The sequence below is a fragment of the Charadrius vociferus genome, unplaced genomic scaffold (genome assembly GCF_000708025.1).
Source record: "Charadrius vociferus isolate BGI_N301 unplaced genomic scaffold, ASM70802v2 scaffold14, whole genome shotgun sequence".
NCBI classification, from domain to species: domain Eukaryota; kingdom Metazoa; phylum Chordata; class Aves; order Charadriiformes; family Charadriidae; genus Charadrius; species Charadrius vociferus.
In genome coordinates this window covers 6,050,501-6,071,562 of record NW_009648876.1, presented here as the reverse complement: position 1 = coordinate 6,071,562, position 21,062 = coordinate 6,050,501, and the positions used below count along the sequence as shown (strand labels likewise).

The 21,062-nt window shown below is 38.3% G+C and overlaps 1 protein-coding gene across 1 annotated transcript in view; it reads right to left on the bottom strand.

The window, feature by feature from the left end:
* Positions 1 to 21,062, bottom strand: part of NPAS3 (neuronal PAS domain protein 3) — a 675,200-nt gene that overhangs the window by 522,813 nt on the left and 131,325 nt on the right. Inside the window, exon 3 of the mRNA XM_009887006.1 lies at positions 9,791 to 9,880. Coding sequence (XP_009885308.1) covers positions 9,791 to 9,880 — 90 coding nt within the window. The remainder of the gene's footprint in view (positions 1 to 9,790; positions 9,881 to 21,062) is intronic.

Below are 21,062 nucleotides of genomic sequence, written 5' to 3'. Positions count from 1 at the left end.
GGGGGGGAGGGAGGGGATTCACTAGTAGCCACCACTACAGACACACACATTTTCAAGGGAGAATTGTCTTCTGTATTTCAACATCATCACTATGCAAAACAAGCCTCACATTATTTTAAAGAAAGGCTGCAGCCATCTCGTACTGCTGCAAGTAAAGAGGGTGTGCTCATGACTCACTGCCCCTGTTTGGTTGCAACTCATCAGTGCCGGCAGCCCTAATCTGCTCCCAGCCATTATGACCAGCAGCTCTGAAATATGGATTAGGTCTACCCCAAGTACTCCGCACAGAGAAAGAACTCCTTGAGCTCTTTATTCCCTACGGAGTACCTGTGCAGGGGAATAAATCAGTGATGTGAAAGAAAACATAAAACCCTTCCCAGTAAAATTTGCAGATGACACAAAAGATAATAAAATGGTAAATACCGGGGAGTTGTCAGTTCCACAGATTGCATGGCAGTCTGGGCTCACCTGAATAAGATGTGTTTTAACACAGCTGAGCACAAAGCTGTCTATCTAGTAACTAACAGCACAGATTCCAAACAAAGACAATATAATAACTTAGGAAGAGGAATACGGATGATGGTGGATAACCAAATTAATATTAGCCTACAGTGCAATACCCTGGCTAGAGCAGCGAAAAAGATCCTTTGATGTACAAGGAAGTAAACAGAGAGTAGCAATGGGAAAGGATTATAAAAAAATCACTACTGATGCTGAGACAGAGAATCTTTCTGTTTCAAACCACATGAGATAATGGGGTTCTAGTTTATGTCTGTGATTCCTGAGCACTACCACAGGAACAACTAATGGACTATGCTAGTATTCAAACTAGAACGACTTCATCAAACAGCTAAAAGCAGCATTCAAATTCTGAAAAACTTGTCTGGCTAAGAATGAGAAATCTGTGTCAAAGAAGAAGATAAGTGATCACTGGGTTACTGCCTACAAATATCTAAAGTGGGGGGCGGGCAGGCACATAAGAACCGAGGAGTATCATGAATATTAACAAAGGATTTTTCAGATTCTTAATGCTGGATTTGGTAGATTTCTGCTACATAACAGCTTGAAAACTTCAGACTGAAAATAAGGTAATATTTTAACTAACACTAAGTACAGTTCATCTAAAGAGAGGAACGATTTTCTTTCACCTGAAGTTCCTATAATCAGCATTTTCTTTCGAAAAAGAATTAGAAGTTGCAAGACTGTGTTACTATCTTTTATTGTTCTTTTAAATCAAAAGATAGCAAAGAGTTGGAACTCCACCTTTCAAAAACATACCTATAATGTTTCAGAGGATAGCTTTGCTCCTGCAACTCACAGTGCTTACATGAGCCTTAAGGAAGGTATTTGGCTAACTCCTTATATTCGGGGGATAATTATTTTCCCTTTCCCCAAGCTGCGGAATGATCATGTTAGTAAGAACTTATTACATTGCTTACTGCTTCCCCAAGTAACGTTTTGGATATACTTGGCATTAATGCTTCTGTATTTGTGCAAAGCAGCGAGTTACTAAAAGAGCATGGGAAAAGTGAAACCTTGCTGAATACACAGAGTAGCTCAGTCACAGATAATTTGAATTGATCTCTCAATTTCTGAAACCACTAACATGACTCAGGAAAAAAACCAAAAAAACAAACACGACCAAAACCAAAAAAACAAACTAAAAGACCACAAAACAAATAACAAAACACAAAAAGAACCCTTCATATCTGAAATGAAAATGAAAGGCAAAAACAATTTCTCTAGAATATCAAAAAACCCGTCTTAACAGGAATTAGCAGACTGTGACTAATATCCTATTGAAGGGGTGTGGTTAAGGGACCTGAAGACCCAGCCAGTTTAACATGGATCGTGTGCAAGACCGGAAAAGGTAATTGCCTAATTGGTCAATTGACCAATACCAAATTCACTTCAGGATTAAACTCAGAATAGATATTACAATTAGATACTGCAAAGCGTAAGTGAATCTTCAAAATTTGTATTGAACTATAAACTGAATAGGATTTTGTAAACCTAAACACTGCCCTTTATTATTCAGTGGAAGAAAATTTTCAGGTAACGTATACATCGCACCTATTCTATATTCAGACTCCGTTCCATTAATCTCAAAGTAAAATGTTAAAGCCAGTGCAACATTTAACTGTGTCATAATAGAAATATGACAAAATTTCTGTTATTGAAAAATTATGGGGTTCGAGTGCTGTTCTCTCAAATGCTCCAATCAGCCAAGGATTAGATGTTCAACTTAATGCTAGCCAGGGATCATTAATCATTTTAAAGTGGCACAGCTAATCTCATTTCTTACCCAGAGAAAGCCCACTCATATCTTACATGTAAGGAGACATTGGCTCACTTTTGGATGCATTTTAAACTTGGTTAAAGACTTCTTTTTCTTCCCGCAAAAGACATCTAGAACAACTCAGCACAGAGAACCTGCAGATAGGCTCAAAGCTACCACAAAGGTGAGAGCAGACATAGGCAGCTGTAAGAAGGACAAAGTTTTGCCAGGCAACCTCACACTGAGGCTGTAAGAATCAGGTTATTTATATTAAAAGGCCTGTTACATGACTTAGTAGTGGCTTCTCTGCCGTTTGGTGAGACAGAATGAGTTAGGTTATTAGCTTTCAATATTTTCTCAGAGGCGGCCACATTTACGAAGAGAAGGTACACAGGATTTTCTTCAAATACATGCACTAAATTCACATTTCAAGGATTAAAATCAAGATGTGACTTGAGGGAACACCACCTCAAAGAAAGAGCCACTGTGCAAGAAGATGAGGACCTCTCCTTCCCGTTTTACTAGAGTAGATCAAACTAAATAGCAGCTTCTTCAGTATGTTCTCTCTTAGGTTAACCCCTAAACATGGGATACTGAAGTCGTTGTTGGGGAAAAAAGCTCATGTACCCTACAGCATTAGCTTGAATGACAGCACTGTTGTCCTACATTATGTGGTTTTCCTGCAGCTAAAATAATTGTTTTCAAACAACTGTATCTTTTCCTCAGCTATATAATATCAGATGAGTCGGGATATACAAACAAGAAGCTTGAGAAGTCTTACACCTTTTTAAGTCAATTTATGTGCAACACCACCACTAAGAAACAAAAAGATAGAAAAATATAATGGTGTCTCAGCCGTTATCAACTTCTCTGTGCTGCTTAAATGGCTATAGTGACCTGAACCAGCATGCCCAGCTGCAAAGGAGCCAGCAGGGGGGTTTTAACCCACTCTCACAAAGTTGTGAATCTCTATTTGGAACTATTAGCTCTTCCTCTGCAAGGCTTTTACAGCTTTCTCCATATTAAGGTGGTGACGAGCACTGCAGACTACTTCAACAACCCTGAGAAATCCTTCATCTTCCCATCCTCTCTAACTGGTTGAACTTCCTCACGATAAACCCTAGGACAGCTATTTGGCCTATTAAAAGGTTTATTATTCTTATGTGTATTGTCTACCAGGGCCATGGGATTTCTTTACAAAGCAATTCTGGTTTTGTTTTATTCATATGATAAATAAAAAAAATAATCTTCATTTAAACCTTAAAGGCTGACAGGAATGGTTTAGCATTGCGCCTCCTTCTGTTAGTTGTACAAATATTTATGGTTTTAATTCAACATACAGTCCAAGCAGAGCTTATTTTGGTCTGTTAAGCTTGGATGTTTTTAGCATTTACAGGCTCAGGATGAGCCCCTGCTGGACCTGTTGTTTGTGAACAGAGAAGGACTTGCGGATGATGTGACAGTTGGAGGCCATCTTGGGCACAGCGATCACAAAATGATAGTTTTCGATTCTTAGAGAAGTAAGGAGGGGGGTCAGCAGAACTGCTACCTTGGACTTCTGGAGGGCAGACTTTGGCCTGTTTAGGGGCTTGGTTGACAGTGTCCCTTGGGAGGCAGTCCTGAAGGACAAAGGAGTCCAGGAAGGCCAGACATTCTTCAAGAAGGAAATCTTAAAGTTGCAGGAACAGCGGTCCCCATGTGCTGAAAGGAAAGCTGGCAGGGAAGACCACCAGCTTGGCTCAACAGAAAGCTTTGGCAGGAACTCGGGGGGTGGGGAGAGAGAGTTTATGACCTTTGGAAGAAGGGGCAGGCCACTCAGGAGGACTACAAGGATGTTGTGAGGTTATGCAGGGACAAAATTAGAAGGGCCAAAGCCCAACTAGAACTTAATCTGGCTACTGCTGTAAAAGACGATAAAAAATGTTTCTATAAATACATTAACAACAAAAGGAGGGCTAAGGAGACTTTCCATCCTGTATTGGATGCGAGGGGAAACAGTGACAAAGGCTTAATGCCTTCCAGTCTTACACCAGTTGTTCTCTGGGTACCCAGCCCCCTGAGCTGGAAGACAGGGCCAGGGAGCAAAACCAAGCCCCTATAACCCAAGGGGAAATGGTTAGTGAACTGCTACACCACTTAAAACACACACAAGTCTGTGGGGCTGGATGGGATCCACCCAAGGGTACCGAGGGACCTGGCAGATGTGCTCCTCAAGCCACTTTCATTTATCAGCAGTCCTGGCTAACCAGGGAGGTCCCAGTTGACCGGAGGTTCGCAAACGTGATGTCCATCTACAAGAAGGGCCGGAACTTCCTACAAAAGAGGATCCAGGGAACTATTAGCCTGTCAGTCTGACCTTAGTGCCAGGGAAGGTTATGGAGCAGATCAGCTTGACTGCCATCATGCAGCACATACAGGACAACCAGGTGATCAGGCACAGTCAGCACAGGTTTACAAAAGGCAGGTCCTGCTTGACTAATCTGATCTCCTTTTATGACCTGCTTAGTGGATGAGGGAAAGGCTGTGCATGTTGTCTACCTGGACTTCAGTAAAGCTTTTGACACCATTTCCCACAGCATTCTCCTGGAGAAACTGGCTGCTCATGGCTCAGACAGGCATAGGCTTTGCTGGGTAAAAACCTGGCTGGATGTCCAAGGCCATGAGTTGCAATGAATGGAGTTAAATCCAGTTGGTGGCCGGTCACAAGCAGTGTTCCCTAAGAGTCAGTATTGGGGCCAGTTCTGTTTAGTATCCTTATCGGCAACCTGGACAAGGGGATCGAGTGCACTCTCAGTAAGTTTGCTAATGACACCAAGTTGGGCAGGAGTGTTGATCTGCTTGAGGGTAGGAAGACCCTAGAGAGGGATCTGGACAGGCTGGATCGATGGGCTGAGGCCAATGGTATGAGATTCAACAAGGCCAAGTGTTGGGTCCTGCACTTGGGTCACAACAACCCCATGCAATGCTACAGGCTTGGGGAAGAGTGGCTGGAAAGCTGCCTGGCAGAAAAGGATCTGGGGATGTTGGTAGGCAGCTGGATGAATATGAGCCAGCAGTGTTCCCAGGTGGCCAAGGTGGCCATAACTGGGGTTGTTTAGCCTGGGGAAAAGTAGGCTGAGGGGAGACCTTATCACTCTCTACGGCTACCTGAAAGGAGGTTGTAGCAAGGTAAGAGGCAGTCTCTTCTCCTAAGAAACAGGCAATAGGGCTAGAGGATACAGCCTCAAGTTGTACCAGGGAAGGTTTAGATTTGATATTAGGAAATATTTCTTCATTGAAAGTGTTGTCAAACATTGGAACAGGTTACCTAGGGAAGTGGTGGAGTCACCATCTCTGGAGGTATTTAAAAAGTGTAGATACGGTTTAGTGGTGGACTTGGCAGTGTTAATGGTTTGACTGGATGATATTAAAAGGTCCTTTCCAACCTAAATGATGCTATGATAATGTTTATATGACCAAGCTACACTTTCCAGGACAAATTGATCTACTTCTTAGACTGAAATCAATGAACCTTCTCTTCTGTACTCATTTAACTAACTTGCAGAGAAATGAAGGAAAAAGCTAATAAGACCATTGTTATATTTCTGGGATTTAAACGAGCAAGGTGTTTTTCTTACTATTTATTCTATGCTCTGTATCTCAGAAGAAATACCTTACAGTAGAACTCTTCCTTATTGTCTATGCTCCTGAAGAGAGGCTTGACCTTTAAGTCTGCTTAATATGGACAGGAAGAAATGAGGAAGAGATGATTCTTCCACCCTTGCTTTGGAGATGGCACACAACAGCCACCAAACTGAGAATTTTCCCTCACAACCCAGGTGATAACTCTGAAGGGCCACTTCATGAATGGAATAACTTCCAAGCTGAGAAGAAAAACACCCTGACATATCCTCTGCTTATACACAACAGAGACTCCCTGCAGACAAGCAAGGAAAAAAACCCTATTCTTGACACACCATTACTCCTTGTAATTCAGCAACAAATGAAAATGGAGCATGGGCAGGGAGCTGTGCTCCTCTTGGGCTATCTCTGGAGATCATCCACCCGGGCTTTGTTCAGTGTTTGACACTCCATAAAGACGAACAAGAGTGCAAAACCATAGGTGTCTGAGCAAGCAGAAGAAAGGATTTTCAACATGGGCAAGAGGGAAAAACCTTGGCAGTTTGGTTACAGCGAAGTAGCTAAAACTGAATAAGAAATACTTCTTTTAGTTGTTAGTTTTGTTTGACATCACAAAAGAAGAGTCTGGACCTTACCAGCTACAGCTGCAGGGACAGGAAAAGAAAAGGGGAAATATTCAGGAATTGATGGACAGGTGTATTCCAGGCCAGTAACTGGCAGGCCTCTGGTTTTACCTCCATAGCTCAAGACATGTCATCCACTTCAAAACCCATAATGGTAAATTCTTTTAAGAATGCTTGGTGTGTTAGTCTTTACTGCTAGTGAACACAGAAACAATTTGTAATTATTTTCAAGCTTATTTTAGAGCTTTTTTGAAAAGCATATTTACATGTTCAGCCACCTAAAACAACACAGACCCATGGCAACCAAGGGGAAAAAAAAAAAACAAACCACAACACAACAGTGTTCCAGTCTGTTCTGAGCTGGATATCTAGTGGCATCTATGAGACCTGATTGCATGAGGATCATAAACAACCTAGAGGGATCTGTATTAAAATATTTACTATTTTGCCTATTTTATATATATTAGCTAATGTAATCATTAGTCCAGCTCCTCAGGAACCTGTGTTGCAAAAAGCTTTTTGTAATTTTTTGGTTTTATAGTACTGTAATGTATTTACTGATCTACAACTTTAAGAACTCTTACAAACCATTATTTGTAGTATGTATTACCACTAAGATTTGACTAAAAAGGTTACTTCCACAAATGTCTTCTGGGAAGTATTTATGCAGTAGAAGGTCATGGTATGAGCCTTTCAAATTTTTACAAAAAGGATCAGAATATCTCTATTTCAACTGCTAAGTAGCTTTACACAAAATACCTTTAGTAGGTACACAGTTAAGCATAAATCCAGAGTAGGATCTCTGCATAATACTTCTTTTAATTTTAAAACGGGTTGGAGAAAAAACAGTCAAGCTCCCAATCCACGATTTTCTGTCCTGTCCTACACTGTATGGCCAGTCCTTAAAATTCCTTTAACTCTCAGAGTAAGTAGTTTGCTGGTTTGTGTCCAGCCCAGAAATTAATCCTACAGAAAAAGGAGGGTTACATAGCCCTTTTCTGTTGACCACCAGTGCCCTTTTTACATCCATTCTCCTTTCCCCAGTCTAATCGGGGCAGAGACTGAGTCTGCATGAGAGATGCACATGAACACCTAGTACCAAATGTTCACGTCTTGTAGCGCTAAACTCTAAAAGTGTCATGGAAATAGCTTGATGTTTGGTTTTTTTTGGTCTCAATTAGTAAAGTTTTTAGTAACTGGTTGTTACACCATTGGAAATAAGTTACTGGGGGGGGGAAAGTAAAAACATCCATTGGGAAGAAGACAGAAAGAACACCTCAGACATCTTAAATAATGTGGAAGAAGCACAGAGAGAGTTTCACTAATCAAAAAGCACTCCATATTTTCTGTAGAAAGACATAGCCATTAGTTTTCCAAAATAACCCATGTTTTTTATAAGTGAACTGGGCTATAATACTTCAAAATTCAAATTTCAGGTATGACAAAACAGATGTCAAACCAAACACTTTGATCACCAGTCTGATTTTTTGATTTTGCCTTGTTTGAAAAGCTGTTTTGCTAATGCCTATTTGCAATTGTATACCTACTTGTCAGTGAACATCTACTATTCTATTTTGTGGTCAGCACAGCTAGCTGTTTTAAACTATACCGACTATAAATTCTACCTAATTAAAAAAATTAGAATAATCAACTATTTTGCAGCGTTCAGTGAAGCCATCATTGTATAAAACAGTCCTGACAAACTGTGCCAAGTTTTCTTATTTCCAAAAAGTTTCAAAGTCTTGAAGTTGTTCTAACAACTGATATAAATAGCGCACAACAAATCTGCTTCATACATTTAAACAAATGAATACATTTTTACATTTACTGAACTTAAGTTACAAGAAAAGTAAAACCACTGAAGTTAAGTTCTATGGTGACTTTTAAAACCATGCTAGATCTAGACTGCTTCAGTCACCCTGGACACTGCCATTATTTGGAAGGAGAAGGGAAAACCATTAAAAAAATAAATCAGAAAGTGCAAGAAATATTTATAAGTCAGTGTAAAATCATAAGTAAATCATATATCACATCAAAAGTAACCATTCACAAAAAAGCCAAGCAAGAGGTCAGATTTTCATTTTGGCTCACCAAGTTACATTGATGCTGTAATTATATTGATAAATATAGATTTCTCTTTTCCTCTCACTTCTGTAAACCAAAATGATACTCTTCATTTACACTGAAGTAACAGCTTTTCTTTTAGTAATAGGTACAACCACATCAGTAAAAGATTCGGGAAACAAGCAGCAGGTTATGGAATAAAAAGAGGGGATGAGAGAATATGACCTAAAAATTTATGACTGCCTTGCCAAAGAAACATGTTGCAATGCAGAGTACAGTTAATTTTTAGAAGTTAAGGGGGTTTTGGAAAATGATTCTGTTATATACAAGATGATAATGATAACAGTCTGATACAAAACAAGAATATAGTTGGAGTGTGAAAAGTAAGCGACAGAAAGCAGTTTCAAAATCCAGCAAGATAACAGAAGATTCACAATGCATTTGCAATATATTAATACAAAATAATCTACTGTATACCTGTCAAATATATACTTTTCAATTCCATGTAGAAATTAGATTATTAAATCCTTACTACAGCAAAATAGAAACTTCACTTGCAAAACTAACAGAAGTCAAGCACGTTGCATTTGCCTGCCCACGGCAATAGCACTTTTGTCAGAAGCACCAGTAACGATCTTGAGGTACGCACAAAAGCGGGCTCTGTTAGGGCAACGGACAAAGGCAAATGACTGCAAAGCAAGAGGACTCAACTTCAATTTAACTGTCCTGTAAGGTACATACTAATTAGCTGCAAAGCTATGAAATCCTAGCTAGCATGTTAAGTCTGCTACATGACAGTATAATTTGACTTCTTAAAGGATTATGCAAATTACAACTCATCATTCCATTACACGACTGAAAAAAAGTGACAGCTAATTTATACATAACACACCTTTCAAATCCCTAAGATGTGAAGCACCTGTGCAATACATTTTGCCTAGATTTTCTAGTGTATACATCCTTGTTTATTGCACTGTAAAGAAGCATATCTAAGAGATTTACTAAAGTCATAGGGGTTTTTATTTGCTTTTTAGCTTTTAGAGCACAATCCCAAAGAATTAAACAACATATTTCTGTCCCTGCTGTAGAGGTTTTGCACGCAAGAAGTGTACGGTTTCAACACGCGTGTAATTTCTGAATAGCGGGAGAGCACGAGCACTAAATGCACGAGCTAGAGGCAAGACTCACACAGATTTCAACATACTTCTGGTAGGTAGATTCACAGTAGATTCCGTCATATCGGTAGATTTTCCTACATTCTGATTGGTTGGGCAGAGGATGCTGGACAGTTATTCTGTAGAGGCATCAAAAACAGATAGACATGACTAGAGGTTCTCTACAGGTAACTGTAATGCAGGACAAATCAGTATGTTGAAATTGATTTTCTTTTCTTTTCAAATTAAACACCTTTCTGATCTCTTTAAATCAACTGCCTTATGCACATAACATCCAGAGTTTCCACTTTTCAAAATTTGCACTGAGAGTAAACTAAACTTCAGTTCTCCACAAGAACGGTATTTTTTTTCCCCCATCAAATAAAAGTGGAAGAGGTAAAGAATTTTATGAACCGAATTGATACGACACATAGTTTGCATATATACAACAGGGCTTATAAAATTGATTATTTATTGTTTACTGTTGCAATCCTTCCTTAGGCAGAACATCCACTTATATCAGCTGGGAGTTTGTCCAGACAAAGACCAAATAACCCTCCAATTTAAAATGTCAACAGCAATTCTCACATTTGCACAGAATGAGGATGTTGTGGCATTATGAGGACTGTGATTGAAGGTGCTCAGCACCATCTGAATAATGCCATATGTTCTTGGATCGACTGAAAGAAAATGAAAGTGATTGGCAGCAATCGGGAGGTGCGCAGCATCTTGTAAAATCAGGCCCTAAAAGATTTGTCAATCATTCTATTATTCATCCCTCCCCAACTCCCTGTTAGCAGAAAATATAATTTGGCTATAAAAATTCAATGTTGTTTTTAAAATATACTTGGGAATTGCACACAAAACAGTACCCACCAATTTTCTTTTTTTTTTTTTTTTCTACCTCCCTCTTCTCTGGAATAAAAACACATTTTAGATGCTTTTGTATCTTCTACAAATTAATACCTTTTTTTGCTTTTAATATAATGGTAGTTCACTAGATTAAGTATGAACTATTTGAGAAATTTTACACATTGAAAAATGTAGAATTTTAGGCTGCGAATTTTTTTAAAATATTCTTGTCAGTATAAAATTATTTATTACTATTATTTTTACAGTATTACATCTATATAACTCTAAGCTAGTCTTGTTTTTTTTTTTTTTTAAATCACATGCATTTCAACAGTAATTTGAGATTGGAGGTTTGAGAAAAAAGTTAGTATCATTATCCAGCAATAAGCTTTACAAGAAAATGGAAAGATAAGTAGTTTGGAAACTGAGGGCCTTCCTCAGTAAGACTGCACCTACACAGAGCAGTGAGGACGCACCATTTCATGTCTTAACAGCCCTGGCCCTTTCCTCATTTAAATTGGAAAACTGGTCTGAGCATGCCTCAGCACTGTTTTTGGCCCGTGGGAACCCACATGCCAGAGGGAGGAGACAGCTATGTGATGAAGGCAGGAACAAACACCTCCAAATCCTGGGATATTCCTGCATTCACCAATTAAGGAATTGCCACAGAGACTTACTTATTTTGATACCCAGGGCCTGGAAGTTAGATGCCTAAGCACCATACACAGTGTACAAAGAAAGCTAAGTATCTTAAAATGGGATTTGCAATACGAGTGCTATCTGCAGGGAACCATGCGAGCCAGTAAAAAGAAATCCAGAAAAGAAGAGGTTCTTCTGTGTTTTTTGGGTGTGAGAGACACAAACACTTCACTTTGGGTGACCCAGAAATGTCTAAATCAAAGTGAATTCAAGCATCAAAATCTTCAATGCACCATCACATTGGCTGACCCATGCCCCTGCTTTAATCACCCTGCCTCCATCTTTGTTGGTTTGTTTTTGGATTTTTTTGTTGGGGTTTTGTTCTGGTTTTTTAAAGAAAGGAAACTAGAAGAGATGCCTGGTTTTACATGGCTTCAAAGATACAGGAGAACTAGGCTCTCCACACCTCTCAGCCAGAGGAGGTTCAAACATACATTTCCCACAGCTCCAAAGATGACCACAGACTCCTCGATAACTACTATTCTAAAGCAAAGGGCATGTTAACTCCTGCTAAAACAATGGTACTATTAAGAAAAAAATAAAATAAAATCAGGATTCATTGGATGAAAGAAAGGGAGCCACAGTGAGAGCATGTTATATTAAGAGTCATTCAAAAATGCATAAGCAGTCCTTGCAAAAACTATCAGAATCCTTCCCAGATGAGTGCCCTCATCACACAGCTTCAGAATTACGCTCTTTCTTCCACTGGTTCTCTGGCCAAATGAACCTTGAATAGTAATACTGATTATTGCTATTACTTGAGTAGTTAAACAAGTGAAGTAGAATATGGATGACTCCAGAAAACCTTTATTCTGAAGTAGTTGTGGCATTCTTCTGGGATGTAGGAGATGTGGGTTTGAAAACCCTTGTGATGAAATGGGCCCTAAATAAGTATTCACTGCCTCAAGCTAAAGTAGAATACCTGTCAGCAAGCTTTTGTTTGTTCGTTGTTTTTATGATAAGGGCAGTCCTTGCTCTTTTTTCAAATGGATGACAGACAATGGATGAAACATAGGAGGTTCCATCTCAACATCAGAAAACACTTTTTTACTGCAAACGTGACAGAGCAGTGGAACAGGTTGCCCAGAGAGGTTGTGGAATCTCCACCCATGGAGATAAGTCAAAACTTGCCTGGACCTGGTCTTGGGCAACCTGCTCCAGGTGACCCTGCTTCTCAAACCCAGAGGGGTTGGACAAGAGGTCCCTTCCCACCTCAACCATTCCATAATTCAAGCTCAGATTAGAGCTTTGGACTGTGAATCACAATCCTACTTTACATCTAGCCAGAAGCGGGTGCCTCAACCTAAGATGGGGAAGAGATTAGAATATGGAAGAGGTTTTTTGGAGGGTGAGGGGAGGGGAGGTTTTTGTTGTGTTTGTTTTTAACCTAAGCAATATATGAGGTTCTATACACTACACAGCAGCTTCTGTGGACTCTAGTCTGAGGGAAGTAAGTCTTCCTTTGCACTGCAGAGGGCTGGATTCCACTTCAGGAGCCAAGATCCTGTGACCTTTTTTACCCAGTCCTTACACAATGCTCGCTAACAATTTTGTTTAAAGAGTTTTTTTTACCCTCCTCCATTCCCTCTCTGCTGCAAATGTATTAATAATAATAAAAAAATAAATCCTATCCCAAAACACTGAGTCAAATAAAACATCGATGTAAATCTCTTAAAATCCCACTGACTTCATCGAGATTACACAGCACAGAATTAGCACAGAATGGGGCCTATCGTGCTTAACCTGAAAAAGCACACAGTCCTGAGACACTATGAAATACATTTTGAAGTGCTCACCAGGTTTTTAACTATGCAGCTACCACCTAGAGCAATGCTTTGGAAAAAAAATAAAAATCCTATATTTCCTTGTATGATGTTTGTCTCTTATTCTTAAGGTTGATTTTAGCATGGTAAGTGTATTTCCATAAATAGACTTTTATGCTGAATAAAGACTATGTTTGCATTTTATGTATTTAAAAGCTGCCTAACACCATCACACCCATTTGGCCTCTGTCCTATGCCCTACGTACTTTAGCTGTCATTTAATAGATTTACATTTACAATTAATTATCATCTGATAACTATGAGGCTGTGGGTCAGAAATGGGTCAGAAATTAAGACTACCTCACAGAACAGCTTATTCAGCATTCCTACTAAAAAAACTCGAAACACACACCCAACCCCAAAAATCCCCAACAAAACCCCCACAAAACAAAAACAAGTAGCAAGAATTACTGGGTAGAATCCAAAAAGTTTACCGAGACAATGAGTCTTAGTGGTTTTGGTCCTGTTCCTCCCCTCCCCCCAAAGAAAAAATAATTTTAGACAATCTTCAGCAAATTTTGCTAACTTGTTTTTAGCACATTATGTCAGCAGATAGAGTATATCTCCAAGGTTCCACATACAAAATTGATTTAGCTCAAGATAAAACTGTATATTGGCTATTTACTCTGGGTACTGTGTATTCTTGTTCTATTTTATGCTTTCAAATTGATTTCTTGTATTTTTCTCTGTATTAAAAATTAGAGCACTGAGGAGTATTTGAGTCTGATCAATTTGCAGTGGTTAGCTCACCCCGATTTTAGTTGAGTTTTGACTGGTTTGAGAAACAAAACACACCTATTCTCAATATCAGCTTTTAGACAGTAAAAGTTGCCACTTCACAATAATAAAGGCAAAAATGAGTTTTAAGTTATAACTAACTGTAGTACAGAAGGTTATTTTCCAAACAAGCTAGAAACATAGCAGACAAAATGCCTACAAACAGCACGAGACATGATATTTCACTTAATATTTGTATCCTCTATTCCTTGGGGTGTGTGCTGTAAGAAGATGATGCTGGGTGCCTCTCACACCTGACCTTGGTTTTTAGAGGGTGCATACTTTCCCTAAAAAGTTCAAAAGCATCATCTCAGATGTGAAAGGGTTATAAGCTGCTGTGTTTGCACATCAGACAGCTCATCTTCCTATCCTTATGTGTCACTAAACTCTAGATGGATTCATCATACAACTTGAGGTGGAACTTAAGTGCATTTACATACATGTGGAACGTGTAAGCTATGACTAATTTTAACTCACAGGGCAGAATTTAAATAATTAGTTACAAGAAGTCAAACTAAGGGAAAAAAGGAGGAAAGAGATGGTTAGAGGCAGAGTAGTAAATTGTTCCATTTTTGCAGGTAATCTAAATGCAAACTAGAAGCAACTTATCATGAGAATGGATTTTCCACCATCTGGTCAAATAACAGGGGATTTGTCTAGTGGCAAGCAAAGAATGGAATGATGTGAGAAAGATTAGCGGGCAAGTCCTACAGTTGGCTAAAATGTATTTTGTGCAAACAAGAACAGATGACGCCTTAACAATTACACCTGTCAAAAACTCCAGAAAGCAATCCATCTCTGAACAGCCCAGTTGAAAACAGGCTAGTTCATAACAAAATGAATTTTTTTAAACAATTGCCAGCCATAACAGTTTGATGCATGACAAGCTTAGGAAGTCGTGTTCCACGTACAACTGAAACCTTAACTAACTGGACCCTGCTTTTCTCTGATAAGTAAGATATTAAACTATTTTAAAAAAAAAATATCTTAAGCGAAGCAATGCAAATAGCTCACAATCTTGGAAAGCAAGAAAATTCAGAGTTAAGGCTGACATATAGGTAGAGGCTCTGTAATTCCAGTATGTCCTGTGTGAATTGGTACAATAAGGCTCTTAGAAAAATGCCCTTTTTTGTGGAAGTCAAAAACACCAGATAGTACCTTGACTGGCACATCTTGCACAGAATTAGGACAGTTCCTAGAATTGCAGTTCTTTCTAAATATAAATATGAAGCCTTAAAATTACTACCCCATATACATCCTGCCAGGAGGAAAAATTCTAAGTAATAATGTTTTCTGCAGAGATCGGATGTCTTTCTTCAGAAGAGATATAACCTTAAGGTGCAAGCGTATTTTACACCAATTCCAAGGTGACTTTCTTTAAAATTAACTCTGATTATATACGTGCCTAATGTTTCAGCATTCAAACTTGACATTTACTAATACTTCAGTTTTAAAAAAGTCATAGTTCCCTACAGAAGATGGAGAATATAGCTCATGTATCTATTCAGATGGGGTGGTGAAATAAGACTGTCCCAGCATTACTGTTTTTGTATTGGTTAGTCTCTGGCTTTCAAATATTCAAGCATAACTTTTTACTTCATTAAACAATGTTAACAAAGGGATTTCATGAAAGAGTTTATAGACAGTCAGAGAAAGACAATCAACAAAATAGTTTTTGTCCATTTAAGTCTATAGTCTTCAAAGAATGACAGTAAAGTTATTTAAGGTGAATTGGTTACATGAGCACAGCATATTTCATGACATCCAAGAACCACAGACATACATTCTTCTCAGTGGCATTAGCCATTTAACTTTCAGCAGCAGTCCGTACACTTACCAAATATAGGATTTCAATATAGAAAAATAGGTTTGAAAGAGATCCCCATCCTCTTTACCACAGATGCAAGTTCAAAGGTAGCAGCCCAATACATAAGCCTCATTTCTCATTGTGATTGAAAATTCTAAGATTTGGCAACATCTGTACTTAGAAGATGTTAGGAACCAAACTACTCCTCTGGTTCTCTGTTGTTTATGCAACAACTAGCCGAGTATAAACAATTTGTCCATATAATTTTTGTAACAGCATTATGCCTCTCTAAAAAGATGATTGTCCTCTTTTTCACAAGACAGACAGATCGAACATCTAGACTGATTTTTTTAAATTTAACTGTTGGTCTAAGACAAAGCTGTGTCTTAGGCTCCCTGTCGTCCTCGTATGGATGATAGCTCACTGAACACAACATGGACAACAGGGAAAGCCATCAAGATGGTAATTTGAAAGTTCTGCTGGGCTTTGAGCATTCCTGGGGAGGCCTGGTAGGCTGTAGGGATTATTTTTTTTTCCCCCTGCCTCATTTTGGCTGCATAACTCTACTCAGGTTCAGATCTGGTGCTTATAGTTAGATCTGGTCGTTTAATTTCCAGACACTGAAACATTTTTCCCATGAAATATTTGAAAAAAAGCCAGAAATTGTGCAAGATCTACCTTCTTTTTCTTTAACTTTGTTACTGTCTTCTAAGAATTCCCAGATAATTCTTGGCAGAGATCAAGCTGCTAAGTTTTAACCCTGTGATTCTTAGACACAACTGATTTCTGATTCTTTTCCAGGCCTGCATGGATCAACATAATTTTTCAAGCTTGTAGTAGTAACACAGGCTTGGTGTTGGAAGCATTTTCTGCGTAGGAAAGCTCTTGTATTCGGGGATTCACCACCAAATCAGTAAAAGTAGCATGAATTAGAGCTTTCTCCCTCAGAACTGAGAAATTTATTCTGAACGTCTTATCTCCTCTCTTCTTAACCTGCAAATATCAGCACAGTAGCATTGCTTCCAGAGAACAAGGGTTTTTTCATTGAAAACTTGGGGATGAAGAGTGTGAGGGCCCAGATTCAGACAGCCCTAGGGTTCAGCTTTCAGAGACAGTCAGTCACTGGGAAACACAAGACTTGTGTGTCAGTCAAGCTATAGGAATCTTGTTCAAGGTTTTTAATTACTGTTAATTTTTTTATGAACTTTAAATCATTTTGTTAGCCTTTTCCATTTCATGAGTATATAAACTTCAGAATTTTAACATAGGGAATTTGAAAACCAAATTTCCATCTTATAGCCAAAACTTAAATGACATCGGCCGTGGAAATAGAAGTTACAGAAACTCAGATGTACTTAAAATTTCCAAATTAAAATTTGTCTGCATCTTCTTTGCTTTGACCTCTGGCCAGTTTTTCCCCCTCTATTACTTCAGCTTTCCCCATATCCTCTTTCCTCACTTTCTTATTTCTCTCCTTTTTGTGCATAGGCAACTTCAGAATGAGGTCCTACCACTTCTTTTTTTAAACTACTCATGAGTAACAGAGTAGCCATATTCATACTTTATTTTTTAAAATTAAGTATTTTAAAGCTAAAACGTAGGAAAACACACCTGCCCTGAGGTTAAGATTATTACAGAAGTGCATCCAGTTAGTAGTTGGCTCATATCTACCTTAACACATAGTTCTTTCCCCTCCCCCCCCCCCCCTTTTTTTTTTAGTTTTCTGAAATTGTTTACATAAAGGTCATCAGGAACCTCTGTCTAAGAGACAAGATACACAAAACACTTGGACAGTTAATTCTTACATAGGAACCTAACTTCATATTGATTAAATAGGAAATTTCGCACCTGCGTACAAGTTAAGCAGTTGAATAGTTGTGTAAGTCTTGTCTTGGGTCCTTTACAACTATAAACATCTGCAGCTGAGAAAGACTGTGAGGTGAAGCCCGAGGTCACCGAGCAGGTTAACATCAGACAGAAGTGAAGCGAGGTCTTAAATTCCCAACCCTTGGTCCATCCCTTGCTGAAATGGTCAATGTCCTCAATACTTCAACAAATGTCAAATCCTCTCTGAATCTTCCTACATTTTTGATGTCAAGGATGTAGAGGGCAGTGAAATTCAATAATTAATCATACAGGGTAGGGAAAGAGGTTGAGTATGTTTTGTATTCTTTGTCAACTTTGCATTTTACTTTCTATCTGCTTGCATCTCCCATTATAAACATAGCAAATAGGAGCATTCCGTGTATATCTATCTCTGTTAGTATTTTGTACAGCGTTCGTTTCTGATCTTATTTCTCTTGATACTTACCCAATCTGTGCAGCCTCTTCATGTTAAACACAAGTAATTTTTGTTGTTTCAGGCTGGCTCTACCCTTGCTATATTTTTCTCACAGTGATCAGAACTGAACGCATTATTCAAGTGATGTCATACCATCGATCTATATACCACAATATATTTGTTATAATGCTCACACTACAGCATCATTAGATGCATTTTCAATACTATTTTCTACCCCATCCCTCAATACAGCTTAACATTTTGTTTGCTTTTATGTTTAGTGTTGCACACTAAAGCAAAGATTTTCACTGAGCTGCCCACAGTGACACCCAGGCATATTTCCTCTAGGTTATAGTTAATTTAGAGCAGCAATGTGTATGAGTAGTTCAAATTGTTTTTTCCAACGTGCACTACGTTTCATCTGTCAGCAATGAATCATTTGCCATTATGCTGCCTGTTAGCTCAGTGAGGTGCCTCAGAAGTCCCTCACAGTTTCTTCTAATCTCCACAAAAACTTAGAAGTGAGCTTCTTCCATATCTTATTCCCTTTTTAAAGGCTCATAAATGTATTAAATTTTCCTCAAAAAAAAATTTCTAATGGGTGACATTTTCAGGAACTTTTGTCAGTCAGAAATATCACACCATTTTTTCCTCATTCCGATCAATATTTGATAACAAATTTCTAATAGATTAGAAAGGCACAGTTTTCAAGCATAGAAGTAATTCTTGTTTCTTCTATACATTTAAGTTCCAAGCAATATTTTTTATCTCCAAATAAAATATGAATGTTTTATTGTAAGGTGGACAAAAAAATGCTTTTAAGTTAGTTTTACTCAGATTGTTATTGGGATAAGCAAAGCATTTTTTAAAATGCTCAGACTCTCATTTTGCCAGTGTTTTGGCAGAGAATAGAAGCAGTAGCAGAACCAGACCTGTAGGGCTAAATGCAATCTTCAGTCCATAATTTAAGAGGTCTGTATAGGACTGTAGGTTTCATCCCCCGATATCAGAAGGAGGGGGGGAAAAAACAAACCCAGCTGCTGATGCTATAAGACCTGCCCCTGCAGGTTGAAAGTCCATGTCCTCAGTGCCCCAATATACACAGTATTTTTCGCTGGTGGATTCACATAGTTACTACTCATCCATTTCCACTGACAGGATCTCCTAGGACTGCATGATGCAGGGAGGTCTTACACAGAGCTCTGCAGAACACAGGAACAAACGTTTTTCCTACTGCATGTCAGTACATGTTTTGTAAAGTTTTTCAAATCCCTCAGATGAGGGGATAGGATTTGTCCAGTTTAACAGGTTTATCTCTCAATATTTTTTTTCCTTTTATAAAAAAAAAAAAAACAGTAACAATTTGCCCCCAAAACCTTTATGTGAGCTTCATGCTGTCATTTTGATGTTTCTGTTCCAGGAACAAAAAGTAAATAGGTAAAACTCGTAAGTAATATCTCAACACATGTATTCTATTCATTATAACAATTAAATTTACAGAGGTAGAGAATATGCTTCTGAGAATAAGCTTCCTGAAGTTTGACTTGGGCTGAAGCCAAAACATTTCAGGTTTAGTACTCAGGAGTATTATTTAGAAGATAAATTGCTTGATATCAGATTTTGGGAAAGGTAGAATTAGCATCAAGTCTTGTTGCACAGTAATTCATTGGAGGGAACATGCACCACATTACTTGCTTACATTCACAATAATAATTAAAATACCTCTGGCTAAGGGAATTTAACTGTAATAAAGTGTTTGAAAAAATGCTGTTTGAGAGTATTCCATGAAAGGAAAAGTGAAAACTACTCTCCACTTTATTCTTAGGTTAGCACACTATTGTGCTGCTTCAAAAAGATTGAGCGCTATACAGCCTTATAAATCTCTCACCATTAAAACTGATTATTCCTATGAATGGGAGACCCCTATTATTGATCTTGAACTTCTGAGTGACAAGAATAGTTCTTGAACCACCATGGGGTAATTCGTCACAAAATTCACTCCCACAGAAAGATTATATTCAACTAAGACTGTGTTTACAAAGAAACAAACAGCAGTAGCAACATGGAAATACGAGCTATTCATTTTCCCTTTGCTTACTTGGAGCCTAAGTTTTTACAGATGCTGAACCTATGCCTGTAGCACTACATGTGCAGAAATGTGCACGCCCACCATTCCCGTACATACAACTGAAAGGGAATTGACTCCTAAGTAACAAAAATTGACCCTCCTGTTTTGCAAGTACAGTTTCCATTATAGGTATGTAAATAAGATTTTTATGCAATAGTGTCAGCAACCATATCAGCTTGTGTTTGTTTGCAGATAAGTGAACGGGGATATTATTCCTTGAAACTACACTATTGCACACATACCTATTCTTTAATATTGGGTTGAGCCGAATATATTGCATTATGCTACTTCATCCACATGTAGAGTACAACATGTTTTAAATGACTTTTAAAAACAAACAACTAAGAGATCAATCTAAAATTAATGAAAATAAGCCTGGAGTTGTACATGAAACCATAGATTTCATTTAGCAGTCAAAAACGATGATGTTGATGTTAAGGAATAAATGATCTTGGTAGCCAGTGCTCAACTATAGAAACTCATTGCCTATTGCTGACTTGGACCTATTCTGAAAGGCATGTTTTTTGATATACACCTCATTGTTCACAATGAGTGAAAACATAAGGCAATCTAAATGTATTAATGGAGAGAAAACAGCTGGTGGCACTGAAAGCCTCTGAGAATAATGCAGTAGAACTTTTTTTTTATTCCTCTCCCCTTCTAAGCAAGTTAAAATGCTTGAAAAAATAACACTTCCCAGCAGTGCCACCTGTTTATTTTATTTTTGATTCCTGGTTACCTGATTCTTATGAGCCCATTTAGGCACGTTTTAAGAGAAGTCTTGAAACAGTTTTTTGTTGTTGTTGTTGGTTGTTTTTTGTTTGGTTGGAGGGGTTTTGTTGTTTGTTTTGTTCTGTTTTTTAATACTGCTACTGGTCAGTGATACTGCATCAATAAATATGTCTTGAGTCCCTATGTTACTATGATATAATTACATTTTGGAAATGTGGCAAGT